Source organism: Herpailurus yagouaroundi, unplaced genomic scaffold (genome assembly GCF_014898765.1).
Source record: "Herpailurus yagouaroundi ecotype Mexico unplaced genomic scaffold, PumYag 208, whole genome shotgun sequence".
Lineage (NCBI taxonomy): Eukaryota > Metazoa > Chordata > Mammalia > Carnivora > Felidae > Herpailurus > Herpailurus yagouaroundi.
The window spans coordinates 2,004,326-2,025,415 of NW_024412439.1; the positions used below are offsets into that span (position 1 = coordinate 2,004,326).

A 21,090-nucleotide genomic window follows, 5' to 3' on the forward strand; every position below is an offset into this window, starting at 1 on the left:
GCGTTTTGTGTTCTGCAGATAATAGCCCAGTATACAAGCGTCATTCATAACCACATGACATTTGCAGAACACAGTTTTCAAAACATTAAGTTTGTTCGCTTCCTCATTTCGTAAGTCCCGTGGGCCAGGGCCGGCGCTGAGTGGTGAGGGGCCCATAGCAGCTGAAGCCTTGCCCCTCATGGGCTTCCGTTGTAGGAGAGGCAGACACATCTATGGGGCACCTAGTATAGGGCCTGGAAGGGGCCTGGGCAGGCGGTTTCAGAGCTTCGTGGCCATCTAGCTGTTCCAATGTTGTGTGTGGTGTGACGGGGCGAGCTAGTGGGGTGGGGGGGGGGGGCTGTCAGCGCAGGCCTCAGGGATCCCTGGGCAGTGGCTACAGAGGGTTGCCTTCAGCTGACTGCTTAGGCTGCATTCCCTTGAGAAATAATACAGTTAAGCGGTCTGATCTTTCACCGAACTTTCTATGTGCATTTTCCATGTCGCCACAAAGTTACTCTTAGTTTTTCTTTCTCTTTCTTTCTTTCTTTCTTTCTTTCTTTCTTTCTTTCATTTATTTATTTTGAGAAAGAGGGAGCAAGTAGGAGGGGCAGAGAGAGAGAGGGAGAGGGAGAGAATCCCAAGTGCGGAGCCTGATTTGGGACTCCAACTCCTGAACCTTGAGATCATGACCTGTGATTGCTGCTAGTTTTAAAGGTGAAACCTTGGGTAGGTTACTTCACTCTGGCCAACCTAAGTCTTTTAATTGGTGAACTAGGGATAAGGGTACTCTCTCCTGGATTATGGCGTAAATTACGTGTGCTAACATATGCTGTGCACATATGGCCTTACACAAAGGAGGCGTGGCATAAGTGGATTGTTATGATCAGAGTTGTTTTCAGCTTGTCACCAGTGTAAATAATGCTGTGGTAAAACTTCTTTGTGCAGAAGGCTTGCTTTTCAAAGGATTCCTTAGGTTCAGTGTAGCCTTCGGTGTGGAGTTCCCAGAAGTGGCATTAATGGAGAAGCGTGTGAACATCATTCTGTCTCCGGAAACATTGCAGATGCTTTCCAAACAGGTTGTGTCCCCTTGCCGGGCCCCCAGCTGTGGAGACAGTGCTCGGTTGATAGCCGCGGAGCCCAAAGGGGGTACTATAATTTTTTTTAAAGATTGTTACTAATAGATGGAAGTAATTATCAGAATAGTCGTTTTATGTGTTTGTTCTAAACATTTATTTATTTTTAATGTCTGTTTATTTTGGGAACGAGTGCGTGCAAGTGGGGGAGGGGCAGAGAGAGAGGGAGAGAATCCCAGGCAGGCTCCACACTGTCAGCACAGGGCCTGAAGCGGGGCTCGAACTCACGAACCGTGCTGTCACGACCTGAGCTGAAATCACGGGTTGGATGCTCAACCGACTGAGCCACCCACGCGCCCCCAGAATACTCATTTTAGAAGTGAGTTTCCGGTTTCTAAGTATTACTCTAAGAAACCGCTATAGGCATTTAACTTCTTCATTTGAATTCAAACTTATGATGGAATTTTAAACGACATTCCATCTTCGCTGAAGCTCATGCCTCACCCTGGGCCTGCTCACAAGTTTGGGTGTCAGCGTCCACTCATCTCCACGGGGCCAGATGGGCTGCCGAGCCCCGGCCACTCCCTCCCGAGGTCCTGCGTGGAGAGCTGTGGGCACCTCCCGTGCCCCACCCGGAGAGCAACTTTCACTGGGGACAAAGCCGGGGACGCCGCGGCAGGAACGATGGGGGCCCCTGGGAGAACACTAATGAGAAAACGTTGCTTAATGCTGTGGATGAGCCCTCCCTACCACACCTCACAAGCCGGTGATCTTGAAATGGAGAAGGTTTCACCTGTGGCCCAAAGAGAACAGCATAGGCTTGCTCTTCTTTTCCACGCAGAGGATGGGCTCTGAATCGTGCAGACCAACAAAAGGACTGCCTTTTGTCTCTGCCCCCCCCCCCCCCCCCCAAGTCTCCAGCCCTTCGGGGGAGGACCGGGACCACTGTTCTGGCTCTGCTCCCTTCCTCCCTGGGCTTTGGCTTCCCTATCCCTGTCCCAAACCGAGGCGGGCAGCACCAGTGGCTCAGGCTGGTGGTAAGGAGCGAATGACGTGGGAACTGAACTTGAAAATGAGCCAACAGGTGTTTGAACTCCTGCTCTGTGCCTGTCAGGAAGCCGACGTGGCCCCTGCTGCCGTGGAGTCTTCGGCCAGATCAGTTCGAGGAGATGGCCCGACGGCACACAGGTCGGCGGTGCCGCGTGCATAAGCACTGATTACAAAGGGGCAGACGAAAGCCACGGGGTGCCCTGTTCTAGGCGCCAGGGGTGGCGGGAATCAGGCCAGCAAGGACACCTGCCCCGAGGAGCATCCTACTGGCCTGATTGAGGAAGACGTGATTGAGAAGGTGCCGCTGGAGCTGACACTTTGGCTGAGGGGGTCTCTCTTTCCCCCTTGCGGAACAGCGGGATGGGCACAAAAACAGGGAGGAGCTGAAGGATTCTAGGAACTGAGTGGAGACTGGCAAGCTGGGGTGCCTGGGAGGAGATGGGCTCGTGAGCAGCCCTGGGGAGTGAAGAGTCTGTCCTGGAGCTGGGAGGCGGTGCTTCCTTGCCTGCAGGACGAGGATGCCCATGTCGCTGTGTGCAGGGAGGCGGTGGGAAGACGTTGAGCTGTGCATGGGTAAAGCTTTGACCCGGTGGCTTCCCACAGCTGCTGCAAGCAAGCCCACCAACCCAGGCAGCTTAGAACAACGGAAAGGGGTCGTCTCTCCTTCAGGAGGCCCCAGGTCCAAAATCAAGGCATCGCCAGGCCCACACTCCGTCTGAAACCTGTAGGGGAGAGTCCTTCCTTGCTTCTTCCTAGCTTCTGGTGGTGGCCGGCAGCTGAAGCACTCCAGTCCCTGTCCCCCCTCATCCTACGTGGCCTCCCCTCCTGTGTCTGTGCCTGGGGCTCTTCCCCTTGGTCTTGACAGGACACCGGCCATGTTGGATTTAGTGCCCACCCTGCTTCAGCATGACCTCGTCTTCCCTAATTACATCTGCAGTGACCCTGTTTCCAAATAAGGTCATGATCTGAGGTGCTGGTGGTCAGGACGTCCCCGTGTCTTCTTGAGGGACCCAGTTCTGCCCACAGCACCCTGGCAGAAGAAGGCACTCTGAGTGCTGATCGCAAGCACTGCTTCGGATGCAAGGTGTCAGCCAAGTTGGCCAGGGCCACAGATTCTCTCCTGTGGCCTCAGGCTGGATGGTCCGGGAGCCTCTTCAAGTATAATAGAATCTCAGTTGAGTGAATACTGAATCCAGCCACGTCTTACCTCTGGCAAAGCTGCCACTATTGCTCCCAGGGACCAGTCACACTGCCTCATGGCTCCACTTAGATGCCAAAGCCCCTCTGAGGACCCCAAGAACCACCTTGGCTCTTCCATCATGGCCCTTTGGACACCCTCTGCCTTCACCAGCCTCACACCCATTGAGTGAAGCTCCCACTTACCCTCTGTCTGACCTCCTTCCACCACCCAGGCCTCTGCTCCAGCATCTCAGAAAGGCCTTCCCTGACCTCTGAACACACAGAGCAAGCTCTCCTCTGCCTGGGATTCCCCCGCCCCCTGCTCCCTCCCTTCCTTCCTTTCTTTCAAAAATAAGCTTCCTGCCTGTTGCAGAGCCATGGGGGCCCAATGCTGGGCTTGAACTCACAACCCTGAGATCAAGACTTGAGCTAAGATCAAGAGTGGGACGCTTAACCGATGGCGCCCCACCCTGCCTTCTTTATTCCTTACTGGCACACAAGCTCCGGGAGATCGGGGACTTTGCTCATACCTGGAGGGGTGCAGGGCATGGTAGACATTGAGTGTAAAGACAGAGTCCCGGAGCCCCTTCAGGGTGCTGGAGCGAGCATGGCATTCGGCCCTGAGGTGTGGCTTTGAGTTCTGGTGTCCGTGAACAAGCCATTTAGCCTCTCTGGGCCCCAGCTACCTCCTCTGTGGAAACAGTGATAACCAAGAACAAGGCCTTAAGGATCACACTTTGTCTCTCTCACTGGCTGGGTGACCTCTCAGCCTCCGCCTGGGTCTGCGAGTTGGACTGAGGCTTCGCTGAGATACTAGTAAGAGTCACACGAGCACTGCACGCCAGGCCCTGGTGTCAGCGTCTCAGCGCTTTTCACAGATGAGCTCACTGAATTCTCACAACTACTCTAGGAGGCAGGGACTCTGTCTCCATTTTGCAGATGAGAAACGGGCGCCCAGAGGGTTAGCGACCTAGGCCAAGGTCGCCTGCTGAGAAGTGGCAGGCAGAGCCCAGATCGGAGCCCCGCCCTCCCTCCACGCTGGGCTGCGTCTCATGTGGAAGACACTCAGCCCAGGTGAGGCGCACACCTCAGGAATGGATGTGCTTCCCTGCGCGTAAATGCTAGAAAAGCACACCCACGCACATCCACGCGGAGTAGGCATGAAACGTTTTTCTGGGTAGAATCACAAGAAAATGTCAACAGCTGTTTCCTCTGAGGAGAGGAATGGGGGCAGGATGAGAGGCGTGGCTCCCACTTCCTTTTATGATGAACTGTTTAAAAATAGTCACAGGCATCATCACATTCCACCCGTAAATATTCTGTACGCGTCTGTTCCTGAAGAGTGAGCCACGGCGCCCTGGCTGCACCTCCCGAAAACAGCAGCACCCGTACCACCCACACTCAGCTTTTGTCACTTGCGCCCAGAGTGTCTTGCAGCTGATGTGTCTAAACTGAGACCATCCCAGGACCGTATGTTGCATCTGATTGTCCTGTCCCTTCTGTCTGATCACAGCAGATTTCCCTTTTTTCCCTAACCTGAATACGCCAAGAGCCTGGGCCACTTGTCCCCTAGAGCACTCCTTAGGTCTGGGTCTGTCCCTGCACTGCATTAGGCGGTGTTTGGCTCAGTCCTCGCCCTGTCGTTCTGTGAACTGGGAATCAATTTCAAGTCTAGATTGGAATCCAATCCAAGATTTTGCCCGAACTGTCACGGGAGGTGGGTGATGTCATGTGACAGGCAGAGGGTGCCCACAGCATGGCGGGTGTGTGTGTGGGGCGCTATGGCTTATCCCTCTGTCACAAAGTCACAGCCTCCCCCCCTACCCCACACTTTGCCGTGAGAGTGACCTGACTGTGGTACTTGGTGCCCTTCTAATCTTGTACTTTAAAAAAAAAAATTTTTTTTAATGTCTTATTTACTTTTGACAGAGAGAGAGTGGGGGAGGGGCAGAGAGAGAGGGAGACACAGAATCTGAAGCAGGTTCTGGGCTCTGAGCTATCAGCACGGAGCCCAGCGCGGGGCTTGAACTCACGAGCCGTGAGATCACGGCTCAAGCCGAAGTCGGGTGATTAACTACTGACTGAGCCACCCAGGTGTCCCCCCCACCCCTTTTTTCCTTTTTTTGGCTTTTCCAACCATGTATCTATATTTTTTCTCTTTTAATGTTGCATGGGGTAATCTGAACTTATTTTCTCATAATTCATCTCATTTGACCTAAAGTAATGTTTCTTGCTCTTCCCTGTGAGGAGATGAGAGGAAGACCCTGGGGGGGGGGGGTCTTCTGTGGGGAACAGGTTTAGAAGCCTCAGCTCAGGCCAGGCTACTGAGTGGGGGTGGCCTCGGTTTCATTGCTGATTCAGGAAGTGGCCCGTGGAACCACAGGAAGATGTCACCACATTGAGAAAGATCCAGTAAGCACTTGCCTGCAGTTCAGTGATGAGGGAGGAACTTCACTGGCCTGGGGCACCGGTCACTGGAGGGTGGAAGCTGGAAGACTGTTCCCTAGCTCCTCCCTCAAAGGACCATGGTCCCAGTCCTGCTCCCCTGGAAGCCTGGGAGGGACCAGGGTCCAACGGGAAACCCACTTACGGCTTCCGTGTGAGTGCCAGGCAGCTCCAGCCCCTAGGGAGTCTGGTGGCCTTGGGGTGAAGCAGAGAGCAGTGACCTGGGGGCTGGGTGCATTCTCACGGGAGAGCCAGCTGTGTGTTGGGCGCTCCTGACCCTTCCCACAAGCCCCACTGGCCTGCATCTCACAGATGTGGATACAGAAGCCCAGAGAGGTCAGGCCGTTGGCACGTGGCCTCACTGCCAGTTGGTGGTGGGGACAGGATTTTGAACCCTGGTTTCCCTGCCAACTAACAGGCACGGGATTATAACGGTGGGGGCAGTGCTCAGACCCAGATGGGGTCTTCTCGGGCCCCTGAGGCCTGGTGCCCTTCCATTCTTCCCGGGTTGTCCGACGTGCCTTGTGTTGCCCAGCATCAATGGGCGACACGTGGAGCCAGGCCATCACCTTGCGTGAGGCTCACGTACCAGAGAGTTTTACCAGAAGTCACGCTGGTTGCCACGCAGAGCTGTTTTCCTGGTAAGGTCGTGTCCCACAGTGGCTTCCCTTTCATCAATGTGATTGCAGGTGTGCTCAAGTACTTTCTAGGAAAATCGTGACATGGCCTGAGAAGTGATTTCCTGTTTTCCTATTACCTGGACTGCTTCGGTTTCTGCTTTCAAAATTGTCCGAGGCCGGCCAGCCGAAGCCTCTGTGTTAGAAACTCTTGCCAGCCTTTGCTTTAGGAGCACATTTAGGAACCCAGATCCTTCCTGAAGCCCAGGGCGTGGGCACCTACACTCGGCCTGGTGCCCCCGGAGCCGTGGGGGGTGGGGAGTGACTGCCAGAGACTCTCGTCTGCCTGCAGTGGGAGGTGTTTCTTGGTCTTCCTCTTAGCCTGTATCTTGAAGGAAAAGTTGGCTTTATAGGCTTCCTCTTCAGCCTTTCCCCTTGGCTTTCTCAGCCGGCATAATAGGCCCGAGAGGATAAAGTCGAGGCCTAGCTCTGTTTATAATTCTTGGCCCCAGCGAACGAGGACTTTGAACTCTTCCAGGTGGGACCCGGGAGCAGGGCCATGATGCTGCGCCCTTGATGCTCCGTCAGTGGTCAGCCTCCACTAATGGCCCCTGTTCGTCCCTCCAGAAGGTGGTGGGCTGAGAAAGCGTCTCTCGGGCACTTGAGTTTTCCAGGGGTCTCTGGGAACCTCGGACCTCCAGAGCCGCCGAGCAGGGCCAGGCTCAGGTGGTCAGGAGGGTCCGTCCGGGCTCATCTCACAAGCACATCTGTGTTCACTGTCACGTGCGCGGGTACAAGAGGCCCTTTGTGGGGCAGGGATGCTGTCACTAAGGCAGAATGTCTCCGTTGGAGTCCTCCCTCACAGCGGAGGCCGCTGTGTGCAGCTCCGCTGATACTCGGGGCTGGCGGCTGTGAATTCTGCCATCTGCAGAACTGAGAGCTGTACATCCGTTCATAAAAACCACAGCGTTTAGGGGAATACCCTTTGTCTTTAATTTCCACATTGATGTGGTAAGCCATTTCCCTACGTGCCGGCTCTGTGTTATTCTAACAGTCAGTCATGGTAGGCACTCACATGTACATTTGCATTGGAAGCCAGTCTGGCCTTGCAGATGTGCTGAAAGGCTCAGAGGACAAGGGAGGCCTCATTTCTCTCGAAGGTCCCTGTTCAGGGCCCCGTCCCATTCGTCCCTGGCCGGGCTGACTCAGGCGCTGTGGCCGTGCGGCCAAGTAGCAGCCTTCCCTGCCAGGACGGGGCTCATTTTTCAGAGCGCTTAGCGCTTTTTTGGGGTGTGGGGTGGGATACAGGTCTTCTTTATCGACTCCCCATTTCCATTTGGTAGTGAATGAAGGACGTCGAGTGTGCTGTGTTTGTTATAAACAGAGTTCTGTGAAGCAAGCTTCAGAGATTCCCGGAAAGAGGCTGGGAACAGGCAGGCCTGAGTGGTTAAGCATGGGAGAGCCACACACATTGTCGAGGAGAATCTTCCGGAGCCGTTCCCCAAAACCGTGCGGCTTCGTTTGTATCCAGCAGTCTGGATGGTGACATCTTTGCTTCTAGAGTACAGGAAAGCCCAAACCTGAGCCCTGTTATTGGCATAGGTGAGGTTTGGGAACAAAAGCACCACCACCGTTAAAAAAAATATATATATATATATACACATATGCTTTTATTTGGTATATTATTAATAAATCAGATTATTAAGATGGACTGGACGTTCCATTTTATTACCATCTAGCTTTATTTTGTAAAACAAACACTTTGGAAAATGCAACTGTGATTTACTAGGCTGGGATTCAACCTGATTTGTTTCTTTTTCTTTTTCTTTCTTTATTTTTTGTTGGGGGGGGCGGTTCTTCTGGTTGACAGTAAATCGTAGCAGACACACTGCTTCACGACACAGAATTGTTCCAAATGAACCCTTACTGCCGCGTGTTTTGTGCGGTTTTAAAAAATTGCGTGACAGAGCATTGCCTTTTGCAGCCTCCTGCCCTTGCAACCTTGCCTGGTTCTTCTGTGATCACGTCCGTGACCCTGTGTCTAGCCCTCTTCTTCCTGTTTTATTCATGGTGGCCAGAGCCGAGCCAACTAGAAACCTCATCTGTCAGGAATCATTCCTGACCTTTTACTTTCTCCCAAAGAGGCAGGTCCTAAGGAGCAAGTTTACATTGGGGTTTTAGGCGGAAGCAGCGTGGGGTGCGTGGGCCCTGATGGTGGGGCTTGCTGGAACGGACATAATGAAAAAAGGAAAAAAACTGATACACGATTAGAGCATTTTCAAACAGCTACCCGTCCGCCACGAGACTGAATTCTCCATCTGTCCGTCCGTCCATCTGTGCATGCTTCCACGCATCCATCTATCCAGTGGGTGTTTGCCAGGTGCTCTGCCAGCCTTTGAGGATGGATGTGCTGGTGAGAAGACAGGCCTGGACCCTCCTCAAGGAGCGTACCTTCTGGCATAATCCCCCAAACCGCAGACTAGAGGGGAGTGCTGACCCAGCCCCAGCCGGGAGGGCAGTCCGGGAGGACCAGGGCAGGGGAGCCGAGCGCCGAGAACTGAGGGCTTGCCGAGGACGTGCCAGGAGGGCGTGCGTGGCACGCACAAAGGCCCAGAGGGAGGATGGAGTGTGGTTCCAGACCTTTCAGGCAGCGGGGCTCGGCTTTGAGGGTTTCGGAGAAGCTGTGGACCTTCTCTCGAGGCAGAGGCAGAGGCGGGCACGTGCACCCAAGCTTTATGCCCTGTTTCTGGAGAGCCCTACACTCCCCGATGCACAGAACATCTGATGGCCGTGTCGTTTTCCATACGGGGAGGCCCAGCCTGGTTTAAGTGTGTGAATGCGTCAAGACTCCTTTCCTGGAGGCTCACTGCATCCGCTAGGAGTCCACATCCCATCCCTTCAGTAAGAACTGTCTTTCCAGGAGCTGCTTTCAAGTGTTTACACTAGCTAACTGCTGACAGCAAAAATGTGTTTTTCCCAAGTCGGTGCTCCGTTTTACTTAGAAAACACAATTTTTCAGGGTTGCCGCAGAAACATTTGGCTTCATTTCCCATGGTCTTTACCCCCAGGAGATGCACAGTGAGATTCTTCAATGTTGAGGAGTCTCAAGTGAAGTGCTTGGTCCACAGATAGCCCTGTGCTTGTTTGAGTGACAGTCTTTGATCCAGCTTTTCAAGAACAATACTTTTGATCTTCTCAAAACCAACCAACCAACAAACAAGCAAACGACTTAGTTTCTCTCTCTGAAGGAGGGCAGCCTGGAAGCGAAGACTGAGGTTCTAATCCTGGCGAGGCCTGACCATGGGGCTGGCGCCTGAAGGCCTCTTTCCTTGACTGGGGCCACGTGGCTCCTGTAATTGAGAGTCCGTGTTTGATGTTACTAGATTTTAACCTTGCAATAGTCACAACTCTTCCGCGCACGGGCCCGACCCTGCGGGTGTGAGGTGGGGACGGGGTGTGGTTCGACCCGGGAGCTGTTGATCGTGAGCCTGTCCCTTACCGGTAGTGACTCTGCCTTTCCCCTGCAGCCACCTCCCCGAGGGTGTCCTCTGAGCTGGAGCAGGCCCGGCCCCAGACAAGTGGAGAAGAAGAGCTGCAGCTACAGCTGGCACTTGCCATGAGCAGAGAGGTAGCGGAGCAGGTGGGTGCCTGGACGGGGGCGGGTTGCGCGGTGGGGGCGGGGGCCGGGCGGGGCGCAGAGCGGGCCCTGCCCTCGGTGTTTCCCGGGTGTGTTTCCTGAGATGGGGCTTCGAGGTGCCAGGACCGTGTTCTTGGCCACCCACCGTCCCCTGTCAGGAAGGGGGCCTGTGCTGTTCCAGGTAGGGAAGCCTCTTGTTGCCAAGGGATGGAGTGATCGGAAGTGCGCCGCAGAAACACTTTGGTACACACGGCAAGTGTCATGGCCTCTGGGCGTCCACAGCCCCTCAGCGAAAGGCCTGTGGGTGCGCAGTGGGGCTTAGCCCCTTGGGAGGGAGGTTTGGTGAGATGGATCGAAAGCATCTGAGCGCCGAAAAGGCGAGAAGAGCTGCAGGTAATAGAATGCTCATTGCGTTTAGATGACGGAAGTGTGTGTGGTTTTAATTTTTTTCAGTTCCTGTTTTTCTCTAATAATCATGCATTACTTTAACACGGAGAGGGAGGGAAAGACGTGATGGAAATGACCTTTCAAAGCTGCCATCCCGTGGGCCCCAGTGATGAGGTCCGTCCCTGCTGACCTTGGGTTAGGGAGGGTAGACTGAGTCAGGTGGTGCGAGGCTCCGTCTCGCCCAGAGGTGATGTGTAGGGACAGATATTAGGGAGTGCGACGGGAGTGCAGCGGTGGCTGTCCCAGCCTGACTTGTGTCGCTGTAACTGGAAACCTAAGGTCCAGCAGTAGTGGACAGCTTGGCTCGGTCCCTCTGTTCACAGCAGGAAAAACACAGCCATTAAATCTGTCCCTGTGGATGCCTGGCTCTGTCACTGACAGCCCGGGAAGAAGGTGTAGGAATACAGGGACAGATGGACAGTGGGAGCCCGTTTTAGTAAATAACTCATCTCTGTGATTTATCACATTTAATATAAATGAAATTTAACGATTTTTTTTATTTCATTATTATGCAAAAGCCTAGCACAACCCAGTCTTTTGCGTAGGGTGACTTCACCTTAAATAAATACAAATTAAGGGCGCCTGGGTAGCTCAGTCGGTTAAGCATCCGCCTTCGGCTCAGGTCATGATCTCATGGTTTGTGGTTCAAGCCGTGCATTGGGCTCTGTGCTGGACCCTGCTTCGGATCCCGGAGCTCAGAGCCTAGAGCCTACTTCGGATTCTGTGTCTCCCTCTCTCTGCACCGCCCCCCCCCCCCCCGACTCTCTCAAAAATAAACATTAAAAAAATTTTTTTAAATAAAAAAATAAATATAAATTAAATACAGGTGACCTTTGAGCAACACAGGTTTGGACTGTGCTGGTCCACTTATGTGGAGGCTTGGAGGCTCAGCTGTAAAATGAATCATTTCTGTTTGAAATCATAGAAATAAACATACAGCCATTTTCTGTAAGCATGTTCTGTGCGAGGTGCAATGACAAGTGATTTTCATCCTCTTTTCTAATTCCTTTCTGGGCTGTCAGACTTTTGTATTTTATATGGAGACGTGTTGCTTCTATAATTACAATTATAAAGCCATTTTCATTTTGAGAAAAAGTGTTCCCTTTCCCTAACTTGGCTGTGCCTGCGCCCGTCTCCCTACTGGGACCCCAATATCAGGGAAGCCACACGAAGTAGGTGGGGCGGAGCCCTGTGGGCTATACCTTCGGGATAGAAGACTGTGTTTCACGAGTCATTTTCCAATCTTCCTTTGAAATAATGCGTACTACAGTTTTGCGCATCCTGTTCCTGGCCAGCGCTGCTTTGTTCTCTACCGTGATGTTATTACAGTCACGGTCAGCTCCAGGTCCCATTGTCCTCTACAGGAAGAGCGCCTCCGGCGGGGTGATGACCTCAGATTACAGATGGCCCTAGAAGAGAGCCGAAGAGACACAGTTAAAGTTCCAAAAAAGAAAGAGGTAAGCGCTTCACGGGGAAGGTAAACGTTTGAGACGGTCGCTCAAAAGTCGCTGGGGAAATGTCCCAAACCTAGCGTGCAGAGTACCCTGCCTTCTCAGAAGGTGCTCTTTTCTCCCTTGGCTCAACAAATACTCCTCGGGCCGGTGCTGAGCATGAGTGAGCCGAGGACGTACTAGAAAACACATCCGCCCCAGACATTACTCCCAAGGCTCTTCTGAGACCAGCCCCAGAGGAGACGGGCATGGGCGAGGGGCTTCTGTTGACCAGGGCCTCCCTTTCGTCCCGTGTAAACGAGCACGATAACAGCCAGGCGGTCTTGGCGGCCGTTACATAAGCCAAGCGTCAAGTGCTTTGGAACAAATTCCTGGCACAGGGTAAGCCCTCACTAGCGCCGGTCTCCACTGCCGTCATCAGCCTTACTCTGCGCCAGGCTGCCTGCTAGGAGCCTAAGGTGACTAGGACGCGGGTCTGCTCCCGTCAGGCTCATCCGGTCAGAAGACACAGGGCCAGCGGTTCCAGTGATCTCCTGTGGTGCAGCACCACGGGGTCCCTGGCAGTAGCTGGGCGGGGGGGGGGGTGGGGCCGCCCCCCAAGAAGGAGGGTCCTGGATGATGGCTGGCAGCTGGGGGCAGCACGGTGGGTTGGTGGGGACAGCATTCGGGAGGGAGGCTGCAGCCTGGGCAAAAGCTTGAGTCCTGGAAAACCCTGATGGCCTTTGAAGGTGGGCAGGACATTGGGCACAAAGTATATAGCTTGGTGTGGGTGGAGCCTGGGCTGCACTGGGACTTGGTTTTGTGAGGAGGTGGGCGGGGGTGGGCAGCTCAGTTTCCTCTTGGCACCTCCCAGAGGGCTTCTCTTCCTAGGAGGCAGACAGTATTTATGGTTAACATGTGGATATTTGCTGTAACTGTAGCCAAGTAAAACCTGTCCCCTTCTCTTTGTCTCAAAGCATGGCTCCCACCCACAGCAGACCACTCTGTTGGATTTAATGGACGCCCTCCCCAGCTCGGGCCCTGCTGCCCAGAAAGCAGAGCCTTGGGGCCGGTCAGCTTCAGCCAACCAGACGAACCCCTGGGGCGGGCCGGCAGCCCCAGCCAGCTCTTCAGACCCCTGGCCATCGTTCGGTAAATACCTGCCCCCTTCGTCTCCCGTGCCTTCCTGTTGGATGTGTGAAGGGCCATAGGGCACAGCTTCTTGCTCTGTCCCCCCTTCTGGAGGTGGGAGTGAGGCAGGCCTTTGGTGGCGGGTTGGGGCTTCTCCAGTCCCCAACCGTAATGTCCAGTAAAGTCCTCCCGAGGACTGCAACACAGGGCTTTCTGTTTTGAATGGTTTTCTGCTTTGGTAGAGGGAAAGCTGACTTCCTCTTTGCCTCCCACATGCAGTAGAAATGGCTGGTCCCCTTTCTGGGACGTGTGTCAACTCTCTGAGCCTCAGAATTGCACCCAGCACCCCAGGTTAAGAAACTAATACATAGCTGGAAATTATGCTGTGCTTGCTGTGGTTGCTAATGAAAAGAGGATGTGTTTGCTGTAATTCTTCCTACCTGTTACATAAAGCAATAGTCAGTTTACTAGGCTAAGTGAATATTTTAAAGTTCTTTTTAATGCCAAATGTCGAAGAATCTGTGGTAGGAGATTTGAAACATGAGTGTGGCACAGATGCTTGAATCTGGGGAGAAATCTTGGGCCTGTGGGTTTCCTGATGGCTGGACACAGGGCCTGGCCTGCCTGAAGCCTTTGTAATGGCTTCCAACCCAGCCTGCTGCTCTGGGAGGTTCCCCCCACCCGGTGCTCTGAGCCCTGCCGGCCATGGCTGATCTGTCTGGGAACTTTCGGTGGTAGGTTTTGTGGCAACTTGCGTGTGTCTCTTTGGGGTCCCTGTTTCCCCCAACCGGAACCATCTTTTGTGTTCAGCTCGGTTCCCTGGACGTTTGCCAAAGTGTACCGAACGCCAGGCTCTTTCCTGCTACTCAGGGACCCAGATGCAAACAGGTAGTGGTCTTGCCTTCAAGGTCCTGAGCAGGTGTGGGCAAGATGGGAGTTCCAGCATGGCAGAGGTCCACCAGCTGGTGGGCTGGGCCTTGGTGGTGGGTCTTTAAGAGCATCCTGGGACAGGGCTTAGCTCAGGAGTCTGGCAGGCATGAGACAGGTATCTCGGAGGAACCTTCAGGGAAGCACAGGAGGTGGCCAGGCTGTGAAGAGGCAAGGGTGTGCCTAGCAGAAGGCGTGGCTTTTTTTTTTTTTTTAATTTTTTTTTTTCAACGTTTATTTATTTTTGGGACAGAGAGAGACAGAGCATGAGCGGGGGAGGGGCAGAGAGAGAGGGAGACACAGAATCGGAAACAGGCTCCAGGCTCTGAGCCATCAGCCCAGAGCCTGACGCGGGGCTCGAACTCACGGACTGCGAGATCGTGACCTGGCTGAAGTCGGACGCTTAACCGACTGCGCCACCCAGGCGCCCCAGAAGGCGTGGCTTTTGAGAGGCTGAGAGCGAGCAGTGGTGTAGTGGGTGCAGGTACAGGCAGCGGGGAGCAAGGGCATGGGGTCGGGGCCCTCAGGGCCTGGCAGCCTTGTCCAGAAGGCAGTATCAGCCCCAGATGTCCTTTGGCAACGCCGTTGGCCTCAGGGACCTGGGCAGGTCCCCACATTTCCTTTGGCAGGAGCCCTCTGGGCCTTGGGGCAAACTGCAGGCCAAATGGCCTACAGGATCTCGGTCACCAAAAGCCAGGACCACGGTTGCCAGGAGCTTGGCAGTTCTCGTGGCCCATGGCCTGCGTGCTGCGCCCCCGGGGAGCTTGTGGGCTAAAGTGTTACTGAGCATACACAGGGATGGCGAAGGCAGCTCTCCTGGAAATGCCCACTTGGGCCCCTTCCAGACAGTGGCTTTGACTTTATTTTTAAATTTGAGAAATAGTTCCTCTGTAACGTGATGGCCACCTTGAGTTATGGGTAGGATGTTCTTCAGGAAACACTATCAATCCCTTTTGGAGTTGCGTAATGGATCATTAAACAGACAGGACGTTTTCTAGTGCCCAGAAAAGAAAACCGGCACGCTACGAGCCGGGTGCGTTTAACAAGATTGAATTCTGCTGAGTCTGTGGCTGATGGGGAGTGGTTGAGGTGGGGCTTGGGGGTTGGGAGGGAGACTAATTCTGTCTACTTTTTTTTTTTTTTTTTTTTTTGCTCTTTGACTTACTAGGGGTATATGTCACCAGGTCAGGAGACACAGAATTTATGAATTTTCAATGAACGAGTTTGCCCCTCCCTTCCTTTGGCTGGGGGATAGCCCTGTGCCCTGGAGCTGGGTGTCTTGATCGAGCCAGGGACTTGACCTCATAGGGTGTTTTAAAGTGGGCACTTCAGCAGTTGTTAGCCGTTCACGGTGTGGTGCCACCATCACTACTAATCCCAGGACATTTCCATCACCCCAGAAAGTGACCCCATTCCCATTAAGCAGTCACCCTCCATGACCCCTCCCTCCAGCCCCTGGCAACCACCAGTCTACTGCGTTCTATCTCTGGATCTTCCCGTTCTGGATATTTCTTACGTGTAATGGAATCAAACAGCCTGTGGCCTTTGTGACTGCTTCGTGTCACTCAGTGTGATGTTTTCAGAGTTCATTGCTGTAGTAGTGGCACGTGTCCTCACTCCGTTCCTTATAACGGCTGAAGAACATTCCATTTATAGTTCCACCGCATTTTGTTTAATCACTTAGCACTTGATGGACACTTGGGTTGTTTCCACTTTTTTGGCTACTAGAATCCAGTTTTTTAAAGAGAAGATGGAAACCTGAATTTTTGAAATCGGTTCATTTTTGTTCATTTCTGAGAGAGCGCGCAAGCGGGGGACGGGCAGAGGGGGACAGAGGGTCTGAAGCAGGTTCCACACTGCTGGCAGCTGCGGAGCTCAAACTCAAAAACCACGAGATCACAACCTGAGCCGAAGTTGGATGCCGAACCGACTGAGCCACCCCGTCGCCCTGAAATCTGTTAATTTTTAAATGTTGACAAGGAATTAAAAAAAATTTTTTTTTAACATTTATTTATTTTTGAGACAGAGAGACAGAACATGAACAGGGGAGGAGCAGAGAGAGAGGGAGACACAGAATCTGAAACAGGCTCCAGGCTCTGAGCCGTCGGCACAGAGCCCGACGCGGGGCTCGAACTCACGGACCGCGAGATCATGACCTGAGCCGAAGTCGGACGCTTAACCGACCGAGCCACCCAGGCGCCCCGACAAGGAATTTTAAAGTGAGAACATGGTTGGGGCTGATCAGATATATCTGCAGGTGGCCAGTGTGGTCTGCGGACTGCTAGTCGGCCATTTGCTTGCCCCTCGCCCAACCCAGGGCCCTGTCCTTGGTTCTGACGCACTTGGCATTTTAACCAGTGACTTGGGGAGAAAAGGGGACATCAAAGCCCAGAGAGGCTCCTCATTCCTCTGGTGTCACACGGCAAGTTAGGGGCAGGTTCAGTGCATGTGGCACCTAATCCTTTCCTGGAATCGCCGTGCCATCTTGGGCTGCTGCAGAAGCCTTCTGTGGCCGTGCGTGTCCTGGAAAAGTCACCTCAGACCATAGAGATAACCAGTGTTAGAATGTTAGCTTATCTGCTTCCTGTTTTTTTCTGGCTCTTATGTTTTTACATAGGTGAGGCCATATTGTATATCCGGCCTTACAAGTGTATATAGGTGTTTCCATCTGCACTGTGTGGTGAGTGTTTCCAGGCATTAGGAGAAAGTGCACTGCACGGCTCCTGTGGGACAGTGCAGGGCTGTGGCACCGTGACACAGCCCCCGGCTGTCCCCGGTGGTGGGTTTTGCAGCTCTGAAGCTCCGCTTCCAACAGCCCTGCAAGGAGATGGCCTCACACCAGCTCCTCCATGCACTGGAGCATGGAGACAGCCCCTCTCTGCTTCCCTCTTCCGAGAGCCGCTCCAGAGCAAGACATGGTGTCAGACTTGCCGATTAGCCTCAAGCAGAATCCGCTAGTGTGTGTTTTCTGGGCCACCCCATTGCCCGGAAACACATTCATAAATTTGAAAGATGTAGAGAGTTCCTACCCAAGCGCTGGTAGTCGCCCCCGCCCCCCGGATGAAAGGAACACTGTTTCGTAGCAAGCCCTGCCATTCCCTGCCATTCCCGGTTCTCTCCAAGCAGCACTGGGGGCGGCTTGGCCAAGCGGCCTTGGGAGGAAATGCTGAGGGCTGAGAGGAGGGCGGTCGGAGCCCGCCGGGTCAGCGGGGCACTTCCTCCTCTGTTCCAGACACACAAAGCAGCCACCTGGGATGAGAAGGGCAGACAGCCTGGTGATTCAGAAGGCCTTGGCTGGCTCAGGCCCGCTCACTGCCCGGGCCAGGACAGAGGCCGTCTTCCGCCCCAGTGGCAGCAGGTGGTGCTGCTGGCTTCCTGACGATCCCCGCCACTCAGTTCTGTGACCCCCACAATGTGACTGCCCCCCACCCCGCCCCCCTGCACATGAATATTCCTATGCGAGGCCTCGAGGCCTCGGATGAGCCAGGCCGGCGGGGGAGGGGCCCAGGGACACTTGCTCCCTATGAATGGGCCCACAGAGCGGGAGGCGGAAGCCGCTTGATCTTTCTGCCCCGAGTTCCATCCTCCTTTGCTCTCATTCACTCGCGCTTTCAACAAGCATTTATTTATTGGGTTTGTGGTGTGGCGCGGGCCCCGTCGACTACACGGAGGACAGAGCACAGAGGAGCCTTGCAGCGAATCCACTGTCCATTCATGGAGGAGGAAGACGGAGCGCCGGTCCCCAGGGGCTGCGCTGTCAGCAGGCGTAAAGGGGGGTCTGCCCCGCCAGGCTAGCTTATGTGGGCTGTCGGCACCCATGGGAAAGCAGAGGGCATGTTTTCTGTCCCCCAGGTAGGTTTGAGGAAAGCGAGGTGCCACCGCATGTAGCCTCCTGTGACTCCAAAAGTCAGCACGGTGCCTGGTACACACACAGGTCCCCAAGCGCCACTCGCAGACTGGAAAGCCAGGAGCCCGCCATGGCTAAGCGGCTCAACCGTGGTCATCTGGATGACTGGCCAGGGATTGAACCGAGGGCGTCTTTCATCCCACGCCCAAAGCTCTCTAGGCTGTGACCGTGCTTTGTCTGCGTGCACGGTGGTGCGGGGACAGGGACCGGAGCTGGTGGATTTTCAGCATCGTGCGTGCTGGGTTTTAAAGTTCTTGGCCGTGCTGTTTCAGCGTATTCTAAAGGGGACGCAGGGCACGTGGGAAATAACTGGGGGTCATAAGAGGCTCTCGAACAACGTTAGGGTAGAGTTGCACAGCAGCGGGGGGGGGGGGCCCGTGTGGCAAGCCTTGCCGGTGAGCCCAGGATGACGGGGCTCAGCGTGGTGCCCGCTCACGGAGAGGGCGTTAGAATGCACGTGGTGTATATAGCCTCATGTTACCGTGTTCGTGCAAAAGGAGCTCCTCCGGAGACATTGAAGCGCTTTGTTTTCACTCTTACCATTGCCCATTTATCAGTTTGAGGGAAAACTGGTGTTTCGACCCTCGTTGCCCGAGCTAGGGTCTGGATGGAGGAGCAAAGCCTGATTTTGCACATGCGTGGCAGGTGTGCAGTTGCCGAGGGGCTTGCCCGTGTGAGGCCAGGAGGGGAAGGCCCGGGGTCCGGGGCTGGAGGGGTGGCGGAGCACCCCAAGAGTTGTCTGTTTGTGGGGGCCGCCTGGGTTCCCGTGAATGCCTGATCCTTCCTTTTTACATTGTGTCCAATTGTCCGCCTCGCAAACTCCTGTGTATTCTTGGATACCCGGCTCACATATGCTTCATGGAAAGGTGTCACCTGTCCACGGCACTGCCTGCCCCGATCCCGTGGTCCCCGACTGCCCGTGCCACCCATGCTGGTTGCAGTAGGTGTGTTCTTGTTTCTTCTCAGAGGCGGGACCTGGACCCGGGCCTGGTGAATGCTGACCAAATGTGCTCAGAGCGAGGTGACTCCAAGGAGCACCTGTGTGTGGGAGGCGAGGCTCGTCCCTGCCGGGCGTTTGTCCATTCAGGCTTTGTGTCTGGCTGGCGCTCAGATGGTGGGCCTCTGCTTCCGAGAAGGCTCGGCCAGGCACCTGAGTGCTCCAGGAGTTCGGTGGCTCTCACACATCCTGGCTGCCTATTCTAGTCACTTCTAAGCTTCTAAGAATCCAGGCGCCCAGGCGCTCCCAAGAGTCTGTGCATGTGAAGGGAAGAGGCAGTGTTAGTATTTTACTCACGTCCCTCAAGAGGCTCCTAAGGACAACACCACCTGAAAACCACGTCTCTGGTGGCCCCTGAGCCGCACGGCCAATGAAGTCTTGCCAAATCTAAGGCGTTTGAAAACTCTGCGCAGCGCGTCAGAGCTTAGGGGCAGCTCTTATCTGTGTGTGTTTCTAACACCCCAAATTGTCCAGAAGTGGTCACTGAACTCCAGTGTTCAAAGATGCCTCACCGGAGGGAGTTAGTGTGGAAACTGCAAAGTCCCTTCCGGCCCCGGGGTTCTATAGCTCCCTTGATCCTTCGCCGCTTCCCTCCAGCCCCCAATTAGTTGTCGAGCATCTTTTGCGTGTGAGGCTCAGTTCTGAGTGTGGGGCAGGAGCGGCGTGGGCCAGGTAGACCCGGCCACTGTTCTGTGGAACACGCGCTCCAGCTGGGGAGGCGCATTGTCAGGGGAGCTAGCGCAGGGGTGAGTTCCTTGTGAGGGGTGAGGGGCTGGGCTTAGAGTGGGTGGCTGAGGGATGAGGTGTTGTGGAGGCTGCAGGGTAGGGGTCGGGCCTTCTCAGCAAGCACCTCCCACCCGTCCAGACACACAGCGGCGGGAGATGACCTTGCAGACAGCTCGGGTAGAGATGGGTGGCTCTGTCTTCACACCAGCTGGACACCGTGGCTCAGACATTATCACCAAGACCCAGATTTGTTTGCACAGCCTGAGCCTGTGGGCCCTTCCCCTCTGGCCTCTGGCCTCAGAAGCCCCAGGTCCTGCCGCCTTGGGGGCTACCTCGTGTTCTTAGTCCACAGCCCAAGGGATAGGGAGGATTTCTCTGTAGCTCCTCTACCATCCAGGGGTTTGGGAGTGGGGGGCTTGGGACCGGGGTACTTTGCAGGTTCACGTCAGCTGGTGGAAACCCTCCCCGGTTGCCACAGCAAGGTCAGTCCGCCTCGGACTGGGACTGGGAGTAAGCAGGGGGGTAATTCTCCCAAGGAAGTCAGGGTATCCTTCAGGGAAACAGGGCAGGAGTGCTGGAAAGTGGCCAGGGGTCTCCTGATGGAGGCGAGCGGCTGGAACGGGCAGCAGCTCTCACACACGGTGCCCGAGGTGGTCAGGTCTGCAGGGGCAGGAGCGTGAGCCTCCCGGTCCGTGTCCTCCTGGCGCAGGTGAGCTGGGGGGTGTAGACTGGTAGCAGGGTTCTCCTAATGAGCTCGTTCAGTTCTCATGGTTGCTGGAGAGCAAGGGGAGGCTGCAGAAAGGGTGTCAAGATTCCCGTGCTCTGGGGCTCCTGGGTGGCTCAGTCCATCAAGTGTCCGACTTCGACTCAGGTCATGATCTCACGGTTTGTGAGTTCGAGCCCCACATCGGGCTCTATGCCGACAGCTCAGAGCCTGGAGCCTGCTTCGGATTCTGTGTCTCCTTCTCTCTCTGCCCCTCCCCTACTCACGTTGTGTCTCTCTTTCTCTCAAAAATAAATAAACATTTAAAAAGTTAAAAAAAAAAAAAAAAAAGATTCCCGTGCTCACAGGGAGCCGGAGCAGTCTGTCAGTCTCTCCCCGACACTTTTTACCACATGGCTCCCTCTAGTCAAGGTGGAGAACCAAGGCCCCATGAGGTGCTGTGTTGGGGACAGAGCAAGGACCCATCCCCACTGTGATCCCAGCCAGGACCAGTGTCCTACTAAGCGCCTCATCACATTTGGCAGAAGTGGGCCTGGGGAGAGCTGTCACAGTCACAGGGAGGTGGCTGTGTCTGTGCTTCTGGGAAGACCTGGAAGGAAAGGTCAGAGCAGCTTCTGGAGGCAGGTGGGTGTTTCTGGAGGCCTCTGGAGGGTGTGGGTTTGGGGAAAGCAGCAGGAGAGGTCCCATGTCCACACAGGAGTTGGCAGGCTCGGGTGTCCAAGCGGTGGTGGGAGTGAGCCTTGCAGGTCTGTCTGCCTTGGCCCGTGCCCAGCCCTGCACACTGCTGCTGGGGCTGTTAAGAGGGGCCTGCGTGGGAATGG

The 21,090-nt window shown here is 54.7% G+C and overlaps 1 protein-coding gene across 3 annotated transcripts in view; it reads left to right on the top strand.

The window, feature by feature from the left end:
• The window catches only part of EPN2 (epsin 2), a 93,793-nt gene that overhangs the window by 60,043 nt on the left and 12,660 nt on the right, over positions 1 to 21,090 (top strand). For all 3 annotated transcript variants that reach the window (XM_040453054.1, XM_040453055.1, XM_040453056.1), the window contains 3 exons: positions 9,871 to 9,983; positions 11,792 to 11,884; positions 12,835 to 13,009. In XM_040453054.1, coding sequence (XP_040308988.1) covers positions 9,871 to 9,983; positions 11,792 to 11,884; positions 12,835 to 13,009 — 381 coding nt within the window. The remainder of the gene's footprint in view (positions 1 to 9,870; positions 9,984 to 11,791; positions 11,885 to 12,834; positions 13,010 to 21,090) is intronic.